The sequence below is a fragment of the Orbicella franksi genome, chromosome 6 (genome assembly GCF_964199315.1).
Source record: "Orbicella franksi chromosome 6, jaOrbFran1.1, whole genome shotgun sequence".
NCBI lineage: Eukaryota > Metazoa > Cnidaria > Anthozoa > Scleractinia > Merulinidae > Orbicella > Orbicella franksi.
Window position 1 is genome coordinate 789,213 of NC_138150.1, and position 16,766 is coordinate 805,978.

At 40.1% G+C, this 16,766-nt stretch overlaps 2 protein-coding genes across 2 annotated transcripts; one reads left to right on the top strand and one right to left on the bottom strand.

Moving 5' to 3' along the window:
- The first annotated feature begins 553 nt into the window (after window positions 1-553).
- LOC145489445 (uncharacterized) lies at window positions 554-7,076 on the top strand. The gene is made up of 8 exons (XM_081468419.1): window positions 554-693; window positions 1,158-1,243; window positions 1,816-1,842; window positions 2,031-2,072; window positions 2,491-2,580; window positions 3,359-5,629; window positions 6,099-6,164; window positions 6,894-7,076. The coding sequence occupies exons 1-8, from the start codon at window positions 554-556 to the stop codon at window positions 6,977-6,979; spliced, it is 2,808 nt and encodes a 935-aa protein (XP_081324545.1). The 3' UTR covers window positions 6,980-7,076.
- An 841-nt stretch (window positions 7,077-7,917) lies between these two features.
- On the bottom strand, window positions 7,918-16,529 carry LOC145489759 (uncharacterized). Its single transcript, XM_081468801.1, has 13 exons — window positions 16,322-16,529; window positions 14,310-14,377; window positions 13,687-13,764; window positions 13,144-13,236; window positions 12,955-13,020; window positions 12,585-12,665; window positions 12,248-12,343; window positions 11,812-11,877; window positions 10,116-10,205; window positions 9,436-9,516; window positions 9,139-9,204; window positions 8,579-8,663; window positions 7,918-8,158 (listed from the first exon to the last, which is right to left on the bottom strand). Exons 2-13 carry the CDS (start codon window positions 14,365-14,367, stop codon window positions 8,125-8,127), a joined length of 894 nt encoding a protein of 297 aa, XP_081324927.1. The 5' UTR covers window positions 14,368-14,377; window positions 16,322-16,529; the 3' UTR covers window positions 7,918-8,124.
- Window positions 16,530-16,766: the final 237 nt, after the last annotated feature.

Genomic DNA, 16,766 nt, shown 5'->3' on the forward strand with positions numbered 1-16,766 from the left:
TCTTAAGGACACTTCATATGTAGTTAAGTTTACCGGTCACAAAACACTCCCCGTAGCGGCTCCACCCTTAACAGCTTAAGGCTGCGTGAGATCGATGGACCAATCCTAGCTAATCCTCTCTGACTACGTTCCACACATGTGATGTATAGATTGAAGTAAAGTGCGAAGTCTAATTTGGAAAATTTAGTTATCGATATTGGTCTTTTTATCGGTGTTAGTGATACCCATTTAAGAAAGTATCGACGATTCGTTTTACAGCTATGCACGCAAGCTCGATATGAGTCACCAAAGTCTCACCAAAGGTTAGGATTTTAATTTAGTGAATCAGTGTAGCGGTTTATTTACCTCACGGCATGCAAGCATATACAAAAGAACTAAGGAATCCCATCTGACCGACACGATATGTGTGAAAAACCTTCATTTTTGTAAGTCTGAACTTTATTAGGCATTGATAGAACTAATCTTTTCGACCTTTCGGGATACTCGATAGATCACAGGAAATAAGTACTGAGTGTGTAAAGTAGCAAATTGAGCACTTGTAGCTTGATCTGCGATGTCATGGCAACAAACAACAGGTTACATAACTATATGCAATTTACCACCAGTCCTTGTTTATGAAAGTGTAGTTTGGGACAGACTAGCTGAGACCGTTATGAACTTCTTGAGAAACAAGGCAGTTAATGCTATCGAAAAGTAAACTCCTCGTGAAATACCGAGGCAAACAGCATGTTGGAAGTATTTAGTACTAAACCATACAGTAGGCATATATATATACAATGACATTCTGTAGTACCATCTATCTGGCTTTAGCGGTGTCGTCTTGAGTGGCTAAGATAGTATAATTGAAGCTGAATAATAGAAATATAAATTTCTATTTTTTCTTACGAACATAGTTTTGCAATGTAGACGGGACATTTCGTTTAAGTATCGATGCTTACATGTAGGCAACACAGTGCATTACAGTTATCATGAGTTACGTTCATTACTCTGCAAATCACCATATGGTAACGTACAAAGAAAATTCATTACGTGTGTCTGGCAAAGAAGATAACGTGGAGCAAGACGTTTTGTTCCCTCCTAGGCTGATTACCGATAAGAAAAAAAGGATCCCTTGATATGCTGAACCTGTCAAATTCAAATATTATTCTTTTTAACAGGTTAACCTCGCATGAGAAAGGTGAAGAAATGAGGATACGTTTCCTTGTCTCTGTGATAGTTTGCGTTGGTTTATCGGTTGATTCAGGTAAGACTCATTATTGCATTCATACCGAAATCTTGTCAAAATTTTATGGTTGGTATTCAGTGCATTTTTTATTTAACGAGCGTGCTTTGTATATGAGACGGTAGATAGCCAACGACGCGCGTGGCGCCTCGTTGGCTATAATCATCTCATATCCAACAAGCACGAGTGGAATAATTGTTCAGTATTAAAAACGCGCCCAAAATATAGAAAACTAATCTAAAATAAAAATAAAAAACGCCCCAAAAAATTACGTGTACGCTTACCTCATTTGTAGAGCATGGTATAATGGCTCATGACCTACGATGGCTGAGCCAATGAAAACTCTCGAATTGCATTATCCAATGATCCAGTTTTTATATATATTAAATTTATGGGTTGTACATCAGTGATCAAAACATACTCTCCGGTGATTTTTTTTTTTGTCCCTTGTTTGCTTGGAAAAATATAAGAGAGACATGATGTTGATGACGGTTGGAAATTAGAAGAATATTTAGCGCTCAGCGCTAGAGAACCTATGCCAGAACGCAGCAGCAAGTGTGCTAATGTGTCATGTATTTTTTTGTTACTCACAGCTCCGCTCGATGTTCGTGTCGCAAAAGGTAAGATATCACCTATCTATGCTTTAATGTCTGGGGACCAAATCGAATAGACTGTTTTTCTTTCCGTAGAACGTTGATTGAAATTTTTTTTTTTCATCAACATTCTCAGAGGGCTATCCACTGTCGTGCATTTTCTTCATGACTCATCATTCTTTATTTATTCTTTGAATAATTTATTTGTTACTTAGAGCTCTCGTCAAGACTCCATAGAAGGCAGATTGCAAATCAAGGTGAGATTAAACGGGTGGTTAATCATGCGAGGGGAGGGAGAGAACCTGTTCACACGCTAGTGTTAAGTTCACACTATGACTCACCACATAGAAAAAAAGACTGAAGAGTGATAGCTTAGGGCCGAGTCCCAGCAAACACAAATAAATTCAGCGCTTTTCGTTCCACCTATTCACTTACATCTCTGACTGGTCCGACTTCGGCTTCTAATTGAACCTGGAATAAACATAAACCTTAGCGTTTCTCTCAGCGTTCCGTTTTACCATATTTGCTTCTTACGACCACTCGGATTCCAGAATAGAACCGGCAAGAAGCAAATTTACTTCACGAATCAGTAGTGCCACTAGTTCCGCGGGTCGCGTTTGCTACGTTGATGAATAATCACATTTAGATTTTTAATAAAATTATTTCACTTTTCAGGATACCTTGGTTACCCAGGATACTCGACATCCTCATCGCAATACACTGCAAACCAAAATGGAGCGTCACAAGTAGGCTCCATACCTTCACGTAAGTACATGATTTAAACCGGGCGGATTATAAGTTAGTGGTAACTTTAAAGATAACATAGGTTTTCGAGAAGTTTCCAAAAGATCTTCTATTGGTTTTTGATTTGTTTTTTGCTTGTGATATTTTGGACCTCAGCAACGAATTTTGAATTTCCAATAAACCAAGCAATACTTACTGAGAATTAAAGACAAACAAACAACTTTGCATACTTAAACAAGATAGATTTTGAAAGAATGAAAGATGCGAATGCAGCCATGACACTACTGGAAAAATGACCTGAAAAAATTTCAGGCTCTGAACGGGATTCGAACCCACGACCTTTACGTTACCGGTGTAGTGCTCTACCAACTGAGCTATCAAAGCCACATGAGAGCGGTCGTGTGTGAGTTCGGCCCTACATGTTCAGTGGACGTAATACTCGGCTCAAGCATATGAATTCCATATAGGGCCGAACTCACACACGACCGCTCTCATGTGGCTTTGATAGCTCAGATGGTAGAGCATTGCAACGGTAACGCGAAGGTCGTGGGTTCGAATCCCGTTCAGAGCCTGAAATTTTTTCAGCTCATTTTTCCAGTAGTGTCATGGCTGCATTCCCATCTTTCATTCTTTCATTTAATTGCTACTGTTGGACATCTATTACCAAGATAGATTTTACGAACTAAACTTTTGCCTGCAACACCACGCAACTCAGAAAACTATTATAACCATAACAGTCTATGAGAGTCCATCTAATGGGGGGCTATATTGACAAATCTCTTTGCCTTGTTCAAAACAGAAGCCTCGAATTCAGCTAGTTGGAACAGCAGTCCCCAAGCAACAGTTGCATCAACTACAACAACGGAAAGTGGACAACAGCAACTAGCAACCCAAAATGGTGCTCAAGTTGTCCCTGCGCAAGCCAACTATTCTTCAGCCCAACCATCTTTGGCATCTGCTGACACAACATTCAGCAACGACAGTTCTTCCACACTAGAGTTTACCTCACAGCAATCATCAGTGAATTCTTATAACTCTACAGCTCCATCTTCACAAAATTCGACCGTAAATAACGGCTATCCGGTATATTACGTGTCCAATTATGAAGAGCCCAATTTGCAACAAACAACTTCGCAGCCTATGTCAAATGCAACAGCTAATTCATCTGTTCCATCTCAAGCATCCGAAAGTAATGCAACTGAAAATGCAAATAATAACAGCTATCCAGTATTCTATATAACCAGTCCTCCTAACGAAAAACAACAAACACCTGTTTTCAGCAACAGCTCTGCACCGCCTACTACGTCACCAGAAAGCCCATCAAGAAATAATGGTACCTACAATTATCCAATTTATTACGTTAGCAATTATAACGAGGAAGCGCAGCAGACACCAATAACTACCACCGTTAATAGCACCAATACGTTTTCGAATACCTCGAAAGGAAATAACACGTTGAATGAACAAGCCTACAGCTATCCTGTGTATAACGTAGGCGGCCCGAAATCAGAGCAGGAAAGCACAAGCCAAGAATCGAAAACCAAATTTATAAATTCGCCTGTTTCTTACGAAATAATCAACAGTTCATCTGTTTCTCAAAGTAATGCATCTCAACCAAATGTTGGCAGCTCCTCCTCTGCTACAACGCTATCTAACAATACTCAGCCATCAGCAATAAGTGGTAGCTATGCCTCTTCACCCGAAGCAGCAGCTCCGTCTACCTCACAAACAACGTCTGTGCCGGTATCACAGCCAGCAACCACTTCTTACAACTATCCTTCGGCCCCTACCTTGTACCAGATGACCAATTTAACAACTTCACCATCCACGCCACAGCAAACATCTAACTATTACGGTTCTCCTGCAGGCCCTCCGTCTCCTGCTACATACCAAGCCTATGGAGCACCCTCGACTTCTGCATACCCAGCACCTGCGCCTGCTCCACAACCAGCACCCAGTTATTATAGCTACCCTGCTAACCAAGCATCTGCTGCTCCTTCACCATCACCTTCACCTGCACAATCCCCTGCACAGCCCGTAGTAGCCAGCTCTTATCCTTCAACAGCTCTTTCCCCAGCTCCGACTCCATCTCCAGCGTCAGCGCCAGCACCAGCACCAGCACCACCTCCAGCTTCGGAACCTAATCGAATCTCTGGTGTATCCTCTTCTCCTCCATTCCCACCAGCATCAGCATCTTCCTCCTCTCCTGGAACTCAATCCCCGGCTAACACCCAAGCCTCTAGTTCTGTTGCCAAGCCATCGCCCCCATCATTGCCAGTTTTAAATTCGGAATACGAAAATGCGTCGTACATCATTGCAACGCCTCCAGATAAAGACACAGTCCTCTTTCTCCCCTCTCCCTCGCATCCTTTCTCATCAGAAACGACCCAAGCTGAAAACTCTACTATCGTGAGTAATTCTACTCTCGCAGTGACAAACGCTTCAGCTGAAAGTAGTTCATCTCCTACAATAAATGCAACATCTCTAGTTAATGCCACTGCTCCTGAAATTACAGTACCTGCAAATGCTACAAGTATCAAAGTCGAATCCTCAAACAGTACAATACCCGCTTCACAAGAAACAAATTCCTCCGTTGCAGTTATTCCCCAAAACATCTCTTTCCCTGGCTTGGGCTGGCTTGAGAAAAACACTACTTCTTTAAGCAACATGACTTCCCTGACTAATTCTTCATTGGAAACACCCTCTTCCACCCCTGTCCCGAAAAATCCTATCAGCTCAACGACTCCAGCACCACAGCCACCGTCAGCAACAACTGCACCAATAATCATGGTTTCACCTTTTGCTCCATCATTGGACAATACCAGTCCAGCTCCTGTAGTGCCTTCCCATTCAAATGGCACGTTAAACAATCCGCCTTCAGGATCACAGTTGAATTCTCCTCCGATAGTCATGACAAAGCCTCCTCCATCACACCTGTCTCCGACTCCTCCACCGGCACCTGCGCCTGTCGCTCATCCTGTTCTGGTAACGACAAAACCTCCCTCAGCTGGTTTACATACCACTACCAAACCTAAGCCGAAAGAGTGGGGCTTTGGAGACAAGTATCTAGGTAAGTAAAATCGCACATTTGTAAACTTACAAGTTTGGCACATATGTTAGACGTCACCCATTTCTGTAACTTTCTGTAGTAATGACTCTGTACATCCCGCCCATTCCGCGTGCCCACTTATTTAAAATGATTTGTCTTGAGCAGTCCTGTTAATGCAACATTTTCTTTTGTTCTTTTCCCTGTCCTTTACAAAGCTTTTGTTTGAATTGTATTGTTTATCGTAAACTCTTGCAATGAGGTAGTCTTAAAAAATCGAAAATCTGTTCATTGTGCGATGCCTGTAAGACACCTGCATCATAGAAAATACTATACAGTGTGTGTCAAATGACAGGTTAAAGTAAAAGTTAACTAACGTAATGAACCCATAGGCTGACTGCTTGTTACTCGTTTGTAACAGTTTTACCCAATTTAGTGTTAAATCTGAACATATTGATAATTTTCTCATGTATGGAACTGTTATTTCTTGCAGCCTCTCAAAATCAACGAGCTCGTCACAGGAACGTCATATTTGATGGCATCGCGGGTGACAGTCAGTGTAAGTATTTAACCAGATCAGCTAAATAACACAGTTTCTAAACTCAAAATGTCCTGATCAGTTTTATTATCAATGAAGACAGAAACTGGGCAACCTTTAACGCGAACAAAGTTAGCCAGAGTTTCAAGAGCTTCTGGTAATTGCTACTAAGCATCTAGCATCTGTCTTCCTCGTGCCTCGTGGCACATAGGGCCTTTACAGAGGTCCTCCACTTTTCTCGGTCTGCTGCGATCGTTCTCGTTTCCTCCCATGAACTCCACCCCGCCTCTTTCCGTTCCCTTTCTAGTGTTCGTCTACACGTTGTCTTGGGCCTTCCTCATCTCCTTTTCCCTTGTGACACCCAGCTTATTGCGATGTTACAATCATTATTGCACGCGATCTGGCCTCAGGATGTGACCAATCAGTTTTCATCTACGATACATCACTTCCTTGCTCACCGGTTTCATGCTCGCTCTTGCCAACAGTTCCTCACTACTGACATGATATAACCACTAAATTTGATACTAACTCATGAAAATGGTCGATGCCCATTTTGGTTGAACATTGGTCCTCTTAATAAATCATAAGATTTCTGGCTAATATTATAGAAATGGATTTCAAAACGCGCTTACTATATAAATGCTGAATTGCTGAACCTTAAGTTGCCCTCTCAGACTTCACGGTGATAATTCTTTTACTATTATTTTTCTTGAAAATAACAATAATTCTTGCCTGTTTTCGTCTCCACAGCTTACAGTAATTATCAAGTTTTAAGTCAACAAGAAGTATTCTTTCCAAAACATGGAAGAAAAAGAAGAAGCCAACCTGCCACTTAAATCCTATTTTTCAAACACGCTTGATCATTTATATTCAGGTCAATGCGGGGATCGTCTCGTTCCTTGTGAGCCATTACTTTCTAAAGCCACAGAATGTATATTGATCTTTTGTAAATAGTTAATGTAACTGCAAATTATCGAGTTCAAACGTATTTTGAAGACATATAACCTTGCAGTTGAAACATTTTAACATTGTAACAGAATTTCACAATGTTGGCTTTCCCTGTTTAAAGCAAGAAACCCTAAAGTGTGACTACGTTAATACTATCCAATCAAAAGCTAAGAAAAGCCATCGTCGGCATCTGATTGGATAGTCTACACGCATGAAAGAATTCATTAAAATTAGTCACATTTTTGGGCTCCTTGATGTAATATTTTGTTCCTGGCATCATGGATCGAAGAGGTTCATTTCAGTCAATACTATCTTAAACTCTATGAAATCGTGAGGCTACCGTAGATGGAATTTTCAGATGATGTACATTTGAACAGTGGGTGATACGATGGTATCAAATAACGAGTTTATTTCAACAATATAGACTGTAAAAATGTTCAGAAATTGTGAAAGTGGCTTGTTGAAAATGGCGAGGTTTCAACTACAAAAACATCAGTACACATGGCGCCTGGTGGTACAGTTATTTGTCTGGTGAACGCAACATTTGTATGAGAGCAGCAGTGTCTATTTATTCGACGTTATTTACGTTAGAACAAAACCAAATAAATGTCATATTTTCTTCATGTTTGTCGTATAATTTCGCTTGGTACTTTTTCCGATAGAGCAGAAACTTCCTGACCCTTTCTACCCGGGACTGAATTCAAAGTCTGTAAACGTAAAGTCTTGTACACCTCACTTAATACTGTAGTATAGGCTCAATATCCCGTCCCAGAGAGCTCAGTCATTTAATTTCATCTAAACACAAATACCCCAGGCTACATGGATAGCCCAAATGAGAAAATACTGGTCCTTACATTCGGAACATTGATGTTTTAAAAGATGGACCAAAATGAATCATTTATGATAAAATGGAACACACTACAAATAACTAACAAAATAAGGTTGTTTATTCATCTCCCACTGTCATAAATTCGATATATACAGATTTCAGATTTGATGCGCTTGTTAAAGAGTCCATTGCTAGAACCTCAGATTAGTGGAGTCGCAACTTCTTCCTTAATGTTTTCCTTAAATAAAAAAAATAGGACAAGAATTAAAGCCAACTATAAATCCACATGATTTCTTACGAATCATATACACCTGCGCGCTGGCTAGGTTAGAGGGGACAGTCGTGCGTCAGCGGTTTCTCTTAAAAGAAACGTGTCTTACAGATTCTGACTGAAGATTACTGGGCACTAATCCATTAATGTACTCTGTTGTTTTGGCTAATCTCTTAGTAAAGTTCCCGATTTTTTTATTAACCAATGGAAAAACACCACGAGTGCTCAAGAGTACTCCGAAAGATGCCACTTCATGATAAGACACAAACTATTGGCCTTATTCACGTCTTAAAAACAGAGATCTTCATCATCTGGTTCTAGTTCCGATGGCTGAAAAACGTACTTAATCTTTTAAGTATTTGTACAATGTATAGGCTGTATTCTTACTCTGTCTTCATCTCCTGCTCTTCAGCTGATCTCTTTTTGTGATGAATTAAGATGTGCTGCCGTGTGAGCACGGGGCTACTGGAACCTACAACAAAGTTACAGCGACAAAATCAAGTTGACACGTCAGTAAAAGAAACAACAACTTCTGAAATAACAAGCAGACAAACAACAACAACTTTCATTAAAATGCAGGACTGTCCACAAATGTTGGAGAGCTCGTGTGATAGGTTTTAACTAATGGTAGCCAAACGAACTCCGAGAATTAATCAGACAAGACAACTCCAAGGCCATAACATTTGGGATTCCAGACTGGGTTTTCTGTTCTGCTTAAAAATTGCTGCCACTCGCTCGTACGTTTTGGTGCCTAGATGTCGTCAATGATAGTTAATTATGTTGACGGTGAGCTGTCTCGACAAGTACCACACTCTAAGATAAGAAGTTGTTTTAAGTAATTCTGGGTTACCAGACATTTCCAATTGGAAAGTTCAATTCCGTTAGGCTTGTTTTTTCCATTAGGATATTTTTCGAGTTTACTGCACTTTACAGAACTGTGTTCTTACCGTAGGGATCTCCACCAACGGAATCAAAATAAACATTTCTGTGTCTTGCAGCATAATTTAACCTGGCTAGAAAATAGAGTAACCAATTAATATTTTAAATTATTAGTAAATATAATGCAAGTAGTCATAGCGAATCCCACCAATCCGAAGGCTGGAAATTCATTGTATACATTATCTTACCCAACTTGTGCCACAGTCATGCAGTAAGGTAATTGTCAATGTTAGATTAGTGTAAGTTTCCTGCTCTGATCAATGTGTTGCTGAGTTCATCCTGCATGTGGTTAATCATTTACTTACCAATGCTATCTCGTTTCGCGGCTGGTTGGACGGTTAGTGGACTGGATTGCACGGCTGGGTAATATTGACTGATGGCACCAGCTTAAAAGGAATGAATTTTTTGAAACATTAGCAAAATGGTTTTCCAAGCCAATGCCATATCCATTGTTTTCTACATGGCAATATAATGTCATTGATCTAACGTATACCAGCAGGATCATCGTCTGTGGTTACTTGCTTAAACATTTTATGTCATTTGTCATTTTTTAGCTCTGAATAGGGAACAACTCCGAAACTTACCGATTGCCGCGTTTGTTGTACCTTCACCTATCCTCACCAAATCAAATGACACACAGGGCCTAGATGTCATGACTAGTAGCTACTTAAAAATCACTGTATAGAATTATGTCACGCTATTGTTAGAAAGGGAGTGCAAGTTTTGTCATATCCGAATACCAAAAAGCTATTTTTTAAAATTACTAGAGTAAGCGTTTGACCAACAGTGTAGTCCACGTGCAAATGTGAAAAAAGATGTGAGAAAAGGCATAAAAAAGTCATCTACATGAAGGTATCGCTCAGTTGCTTGTATCTGAATGGTCGAGCACAACGATTCCACAACTTTCACTATTCAGTTCAGACCTGAAACCGATCAGGCTTTTCTTGTTGATCAACAGAATTATACATTTTGTTTGTTTACTCACGTGCAGACACTAATTCAGCTTGTGGAACTGATCTTCGCTTCTTGTGAGGGACAGCAATATGTGATCGGGTAAGCACGGGACTGCTGTGACCTATTTTAATAAAGTAAACGAAAAATGCCAGTTTGAGAAGCGTTGGATAAAACTGTTAAGATAGTGTATTACGTACTATACCCTTTCCCGGGGGAAGACTTCCTTATGAAAAGGTCGGGGATGCACGTCGTCTCGCTTAGGGGTATAGATCAAGGATTCTGGTCTCACTGAGGGTATTCATGACGAAAAACCACTATTTTAGCTGTCAAAGTATTTTTAGCGTGCACTCAACGATAAATGATAAAAACACACTCTTATTTCCGTTTCTAGGCTCGATTTCCGCCAGTCTCTCGAGTCCACTCTATTAACGCGGGCTCCTGTCCTGAACAGCGGCCTGTAATCGAGGCTTTCCCTTTTAACTGGTGTCTTTTAGGGATCAAATAAAGCTCGAGCCACACCTATGGTACAATGTGGCACAATGTGGCGCAATGAGGCACAGTGTGGCGCAATGTGGTAAAATGTGGCACAATGTGGCGCAATGTGGTACAATGTGGCGCAATGTGACACAGTGTTGCGCAGTGTGCCAAAATGTGGTACAATGTGGAACAGGGTGGCACAATGTGGCGCAATGTCGCACAATGTGGCATAATGTGGCACAATGTGGCACAATGCGGCACAATGTAGCGCAATGAGGCACAGTGTGGCGCAATGTGGTACAATGTGGCACAATGTGGCGCAATGTGGCACAATGTGGTACAATGTGGCACAATGTGGCACAGTGTGGCGCAATGTGGCACAATGTGGTACAATGTGGCACAATGTGGCACAATGTTGCGCAATGTGGCACAATGTGGCACAATGTGGCACAATGTGGTACGATGTGGCACAATGTGGCACAATGTGGTACGATGTGGCACAATGTGGTACAATGTGACGCAATGTGGTACAATGTGGCGCAATGTGGCACAGTGGGGCGCAATGTGGCACAATTTGGTACAATGTGATGCAGGGTGGCACAATGTGGCGCAATGTGGCACAATGTGGTAGAATGTGGCGCAATGTGGTACAATGTGGCGCAATGTGGTACAATGTGGTACAATGTGGCGCAATGTGGCACAGTGGGGCGCAATGTGGCACAATGTGGCGCAATGTGGCACAATTTGGTACAATGTGATGCAGGGTGGCACAATGTGGCGCAATGTGGCACAATGTGGCATAATGTGGTACAATGTGGCACAATGTGACGCAATGTGGCGCAATGTGGCGCAGTGTGGCACAATGTGGCACAATGTGGCGCAATGAGGCACAGTGTGGCGCAATGTGGTACAATGTGGCGCAATGAGGCACAGTGTGGCGCAATTTGGCACAATGTGGTGCAATTTGGCACAATGTGGTACAATGTGGCGTAATGTGGCACAATGTGGCGCAATGTGGCACAATATGGTACAATGTGGCACAATTTTGCACAATGTTGCTTAATGAGGCACAGTGTGGCGCAATGAGGCACAGTGGGGCGCAATGTGGTACAATGTGGCGCAATGTGGCGCAATTTTGTGCATTATGTCACAATTTGACGAAATGTGGTGCAATGTGGGGTTTAATTCAAATTTTCCGACGGACATCCCCGACCTTTTCATATGAGAGTTTCCCCGGGACTCTTTCCTACCATACGGATCTCCTCCGACCATGTCATAATAAACATTACGGTGTCTGGCGGCATGATTCAACTGCTCTGTGAAGACAAAAGTAACACAAACAGCATCAGAAAGAATGACTTACATAAAATCTACTTGTAACCTTCGGAAAATTATTTCTAGTAATATGTACACTGTTAAAAAAAAATATTTATAAGTAAAATAACTGAAAAAAAAAACTATTTGAGGGCTTCCTTATCTGGAACGAGAACTTGACGAATTGTAAAATTTGGTTTTAAATATTTTTTAGTTGTTTTTTTTTCCATACGAATCGTAAGGCTGATTTTAAAAATGAAGAAAAGGATGGCTCGTATATAGCAATCAGTTCTCTGAATTATGCTCTCTATCTATAATGGTGTAATAACATTGATCACAAAAAAAAGAAACAATAGCCACAAGTAGGCATACCAATGGTATATCTTTTATCGTCATCTGGATGTCTTCCTGCAATAACCTGCTCTTCAAAGAAAGCTGACGGGAGCTGACTTCCAGCGACATTTTGAGCTGAACAAAGAAAACAAATTAGTAAGGCTTATCTGCAAATTATGTGCTTTTGTTATAGCAGTTTTGAGAATGGATTTTGCCAACTGCATATACGTTTTCGAAGTGTTAAATCAATAAGCTAACAAGAAAGTACAAAGAAAATTTTTGTGCGTTATTTTCGCTCAATTCATGGAAGCTCAATACACTACCTATCTACCTAACACCCTATTTCCCTCAAAACCTAACTACCTACTATACTCACGTGATTCGGCCGGCATAAGAGATCTCCTCTTCTTGTGAGGGACAGCAATATGTGAACGCGAAAGCACGGGACTGCTGTGACCTATTTCACGGGGTGTAAAAACAAGCTATTTTAGCACAGTAATATACACACCATATCGGCTTGACCTGTGAATATATGTTGGCATGACGTATTTTCCTGTTAAGCAACCTGTCCAATTTCACTTCCCCATTCTTCCTCCATCCCACTCCTTCCCCACCCGTATTGTTCACTTTTGTTATCTTCTGTTTTATCTTTTGACTAGCCATCTATTTTGACCTATTCTATGATTGGCTATCTAAGCAAAGCATAATGCAGCCAGTCAAGAATTTGAAATTTATATTTTTCTCACCATAAGGGTCGCCTCCAACGGTGTCGAAATAAACGTTACGGTGTCTGGCAGCATGGTTAAGCTGTTCTGTGAGAATAAAATTACAACACCGCAAAAAAATTAAAATATATAAACATTTACTTAAAAAGCAGGGTGTGGTTAGTAAATGTTTGAAGGAAGCGAACTAATAATCACAACAGTGAGACATACCAATTGTGTATCTCTTGTCATCGTCAGGATGTCGTCCTGTTGTGATTTGCTCCTCAAAGAAAGCTGAAGGCAGCGGATTTCCAACAGTTTGGGCTGAAAAGCAAATACACAAACACAAATTGACGATCATTATTCCCTCGTAATTCAAATGTTTCCGAATGACTTGATTGGTTTATGTAGGTGATATTGGCGAGAGACCCATTTTCGTCACTACGAGCGCATATACAGAGTAGGGACTACATAGGAGGACTGCATATGTATGTGCATAGTGTTTTCTTGTGGCACATGGTAGCCATATTAATGTACCAAAACAACGCAATTCGGCTCTCCTTTGGAAAATGAAATTAGGGTTTTTTTGGAAACTTTTGCTGTTTCTTAAGAGCAGAACCATAGCTGAGGCTTAAACCGTATGTATAAAGGACTTCTGCCATTACATCAAAAAACCGAGCTATGCATTACTTTTCTTCCCTTTCTTTTAAGCAGATACTGCGAGATTCGAACGACTCATCTAAGTGAATGCACTTTTTCAAAGTGCTTACTTACCAGTATCAACAGGATCAGGGATTTCACTCTTCTTAAATGGATTCATTCCATTTTGTCCCGCGTATGGTATTTCCCAACCTTAAGAGAGAAACATCAAACGTGACTCTTGTAGTCTGCAAAGCCAGCCAATTACTCGAAAGACTGTTTGGCGTCGTTTTCCAATGGAACAAACAGTTTACTAATGGTAAGTCACACTTAAGCCCTTTTTGGTGGTTATGTAACATAACAATTCTACATACCAACAGGCAATAACGGTGTAAATCAGTGACGAATTCTGGCATGGGTAAGGTACAAATCGGTGTGCTTCAAACCCTTCCCCATGTTTGATTTAACTTTATGAATCGGTAAAGGAATATAGAGTTAAACTAACCTAACATTTGCCTTCTACACTAGCGTCCGAATTTAATCTCTCGCTCTGTTTGAGGTAAAGATAACGGCTTTTGTGTGTCGCTATTACTACCAACCTCGCTCAGCGATTCAGTCGCCTGAGTGGGGTTCCCCTTGAACACAACACAATGAACTCGGCCAGGAGTCGAACCCACTCTTTTGGTTCCTCTGGCTGTACACCGGGTTCAAAATCAGTTTAGCAAACAAACTATTAATAATTGCCTTTTTTCAAATACCTTTGCATAAGACAACGGCTCCACACAAGATACTGATTATGGGTATCAAACTTCCCATTTTGGCGAACCTGTCGACAAGGATTAATTGAGCAAAATTAAGGCGACATCCGATAGAAAATCGGGCAATTTCAGGTTTTAGTGGACAAAAATCTGGTACCAGAATAATTTTAAGTATTTTACAGTCATTTTTAGATTTTTTTTAAAGCTAAATACATAAATAATTGCCTGAAATAACACCGAAAACAATGTCCAATGGGAACGAGAGAAAATACATTTCAAAGTTCAGAGAACTTGTGCAAACACAGGCAAAATTTCATCATCAGTTTCATTTCACCAGTACTCTTAAGTGTTTCATGTGAAGTTCAACATTCGTTTTTGACGTTTGGCGTTGCTAGAAATGATTTTTTTTTTGAGAAGATACTTGAAACAATGTGGAGTATATATGAAATAATTCATATTTGAACTGCGGTTGTAGATGAAAGTGAAGAATGATCATCTACAACCGCAGTTCAAATATGAATTATTTTATATATACTCCACATCATTTCACTCCTCACGGGAAGATATGAACTCAATTAATTGACCTCGCTCCCAATGTGTGGCTTCATAGCTCAGTTGGTAGAGCATCGCACCGGTATTCGAGGAGGTCACGGGTTCAAATCCCCTTGAAGCCTTGATTTTTTCAGGCTTCTTCTTTCCGGCCAATTGCTTAAATTGGAAAATTTACTGCGATGATCATTCTTCACTTTCATATTGAAAAGAGTCGTACAGAAGTTTGCAATACGATGTAAATAATCTTGGTACTAGGTTTTTGTCTACTTGTTACTCGAACCTCTGGTGGATTCCATCTTAAACGTTCCTCAAATTAAATATTTGGAACACATATATATAATAACTTTTACATAATAACCTGCAATAACTCCGCCTTCTTCACAGGAAATTATCCCTAATACATTGAATCATCCAAACTCAGTCCAGTGCAAAAAAAAAAACATTCAGTAATCAGCTAAATCGTTCCTTGTGCAATGTCCATAAAAGTTAGCTTGAATCAACTTTAATTTCTATAAGCTTGACTCGAGCAATCGTTTAGTTAATTGCCAAAAAATCCTGCTAATAAAAACATAAATTATTTAACATCCTTGGTAACCTAACACTAATTCAACTCCTAATCGGAAAGAAATAGAACGTAAGCTAGCTTTCTCGGAGGCCCTCCTCCTCCATAAGTTATTTTCGTCACAGAAGAGTTCTCCCGCGCTTAAGACGTTCAGATGTTCACGTGTATTGATATTTTGTGCTATGTTGTTTTTACTTGTAAAACCAAAGAGACACCAGGCAAACAGGTTGTCTTTTCATCGTGTTGTCACTGGTATTGCCAAGGAAAATCACAGCCTAAACTTTGAAGACTTCGGGCTGAATACCGAAATTTTTTCGTGCAACAAATGTTTCATATATTTGCCCATTTTCTTTCCTCTGGCACTGAAAACCTGTGAAACGAAGCTACAATTTTTCTATATTTATCACCACTCGTTGAATGATATATTTTGTCCTGAAATATTTTAAACTCGAAGTTAATCTAATCGTGCTGTTAGATTTTAAGATTTTCCAGTTTTTATATTAAGAGGAAAGTCATCAGAGTTTAAGTGCACAAGTGTGTCGCTTTTACTCTGTCTAGGTAAATGACCACACAAATTTTGCTCTGCCTAGATAAGTAACCACAGAATTAGACGAAAATATTGCCATTTATAGCTTCATTAGTATCAGTTGATTTTGGTCCTATCTAGATATATGCTGTTATCTGAGATTTAAGAAGAGACCAAACAAAGGAACGAGCTATTCTTGGCTAAAACCAAACACAGTCCAATATCCTGTGTATTTATTTCATAATAGCAATGTTTCTAAATTTCTGACAGTCTGGTCAACATGTCTTGAATCTAAATTAAGAAACAGTTTAATTCTACCTTCTCGCTAGCCCAGATGGAAAAGCTAATCTAATTTTTTCGCTAGTTACTCACCAAATGTTCTCTTCTCCAAGCTAAAATCAGAGATTTGAAATTAATTTTGCGTTGTGTTTCACCCGAGAGTTAAATTATCCACAGCGCTGCTGCTATCCGTTGATCAACCGTATCTTCGTTGGTTTTCATCATGGTGGCTTGCCACAAGCAAGTTTTGTGATTGGTCGTTGTCTTATTCTTCTGACAAACAGGTATGACTTTTACTTATCACGCCTGATGGGTCAATAATATCAATATCCTTTTTCGAAAATGACGTGTTTATGTGTTTAGAATATCATTACCACAGAAACCGTTTAAAGCGGGTTTGTGTTTATTGATCACGAGAATGACTTTCCAGAGTTGCTGGTAACAGAGAACTTTCATTGCTTGATAGTTTATCAACGGTCGAAGTCAGATTTTTAGTTATGTTTAGTTATGGCACTCTGTACGAAGTCACACTGTCCCA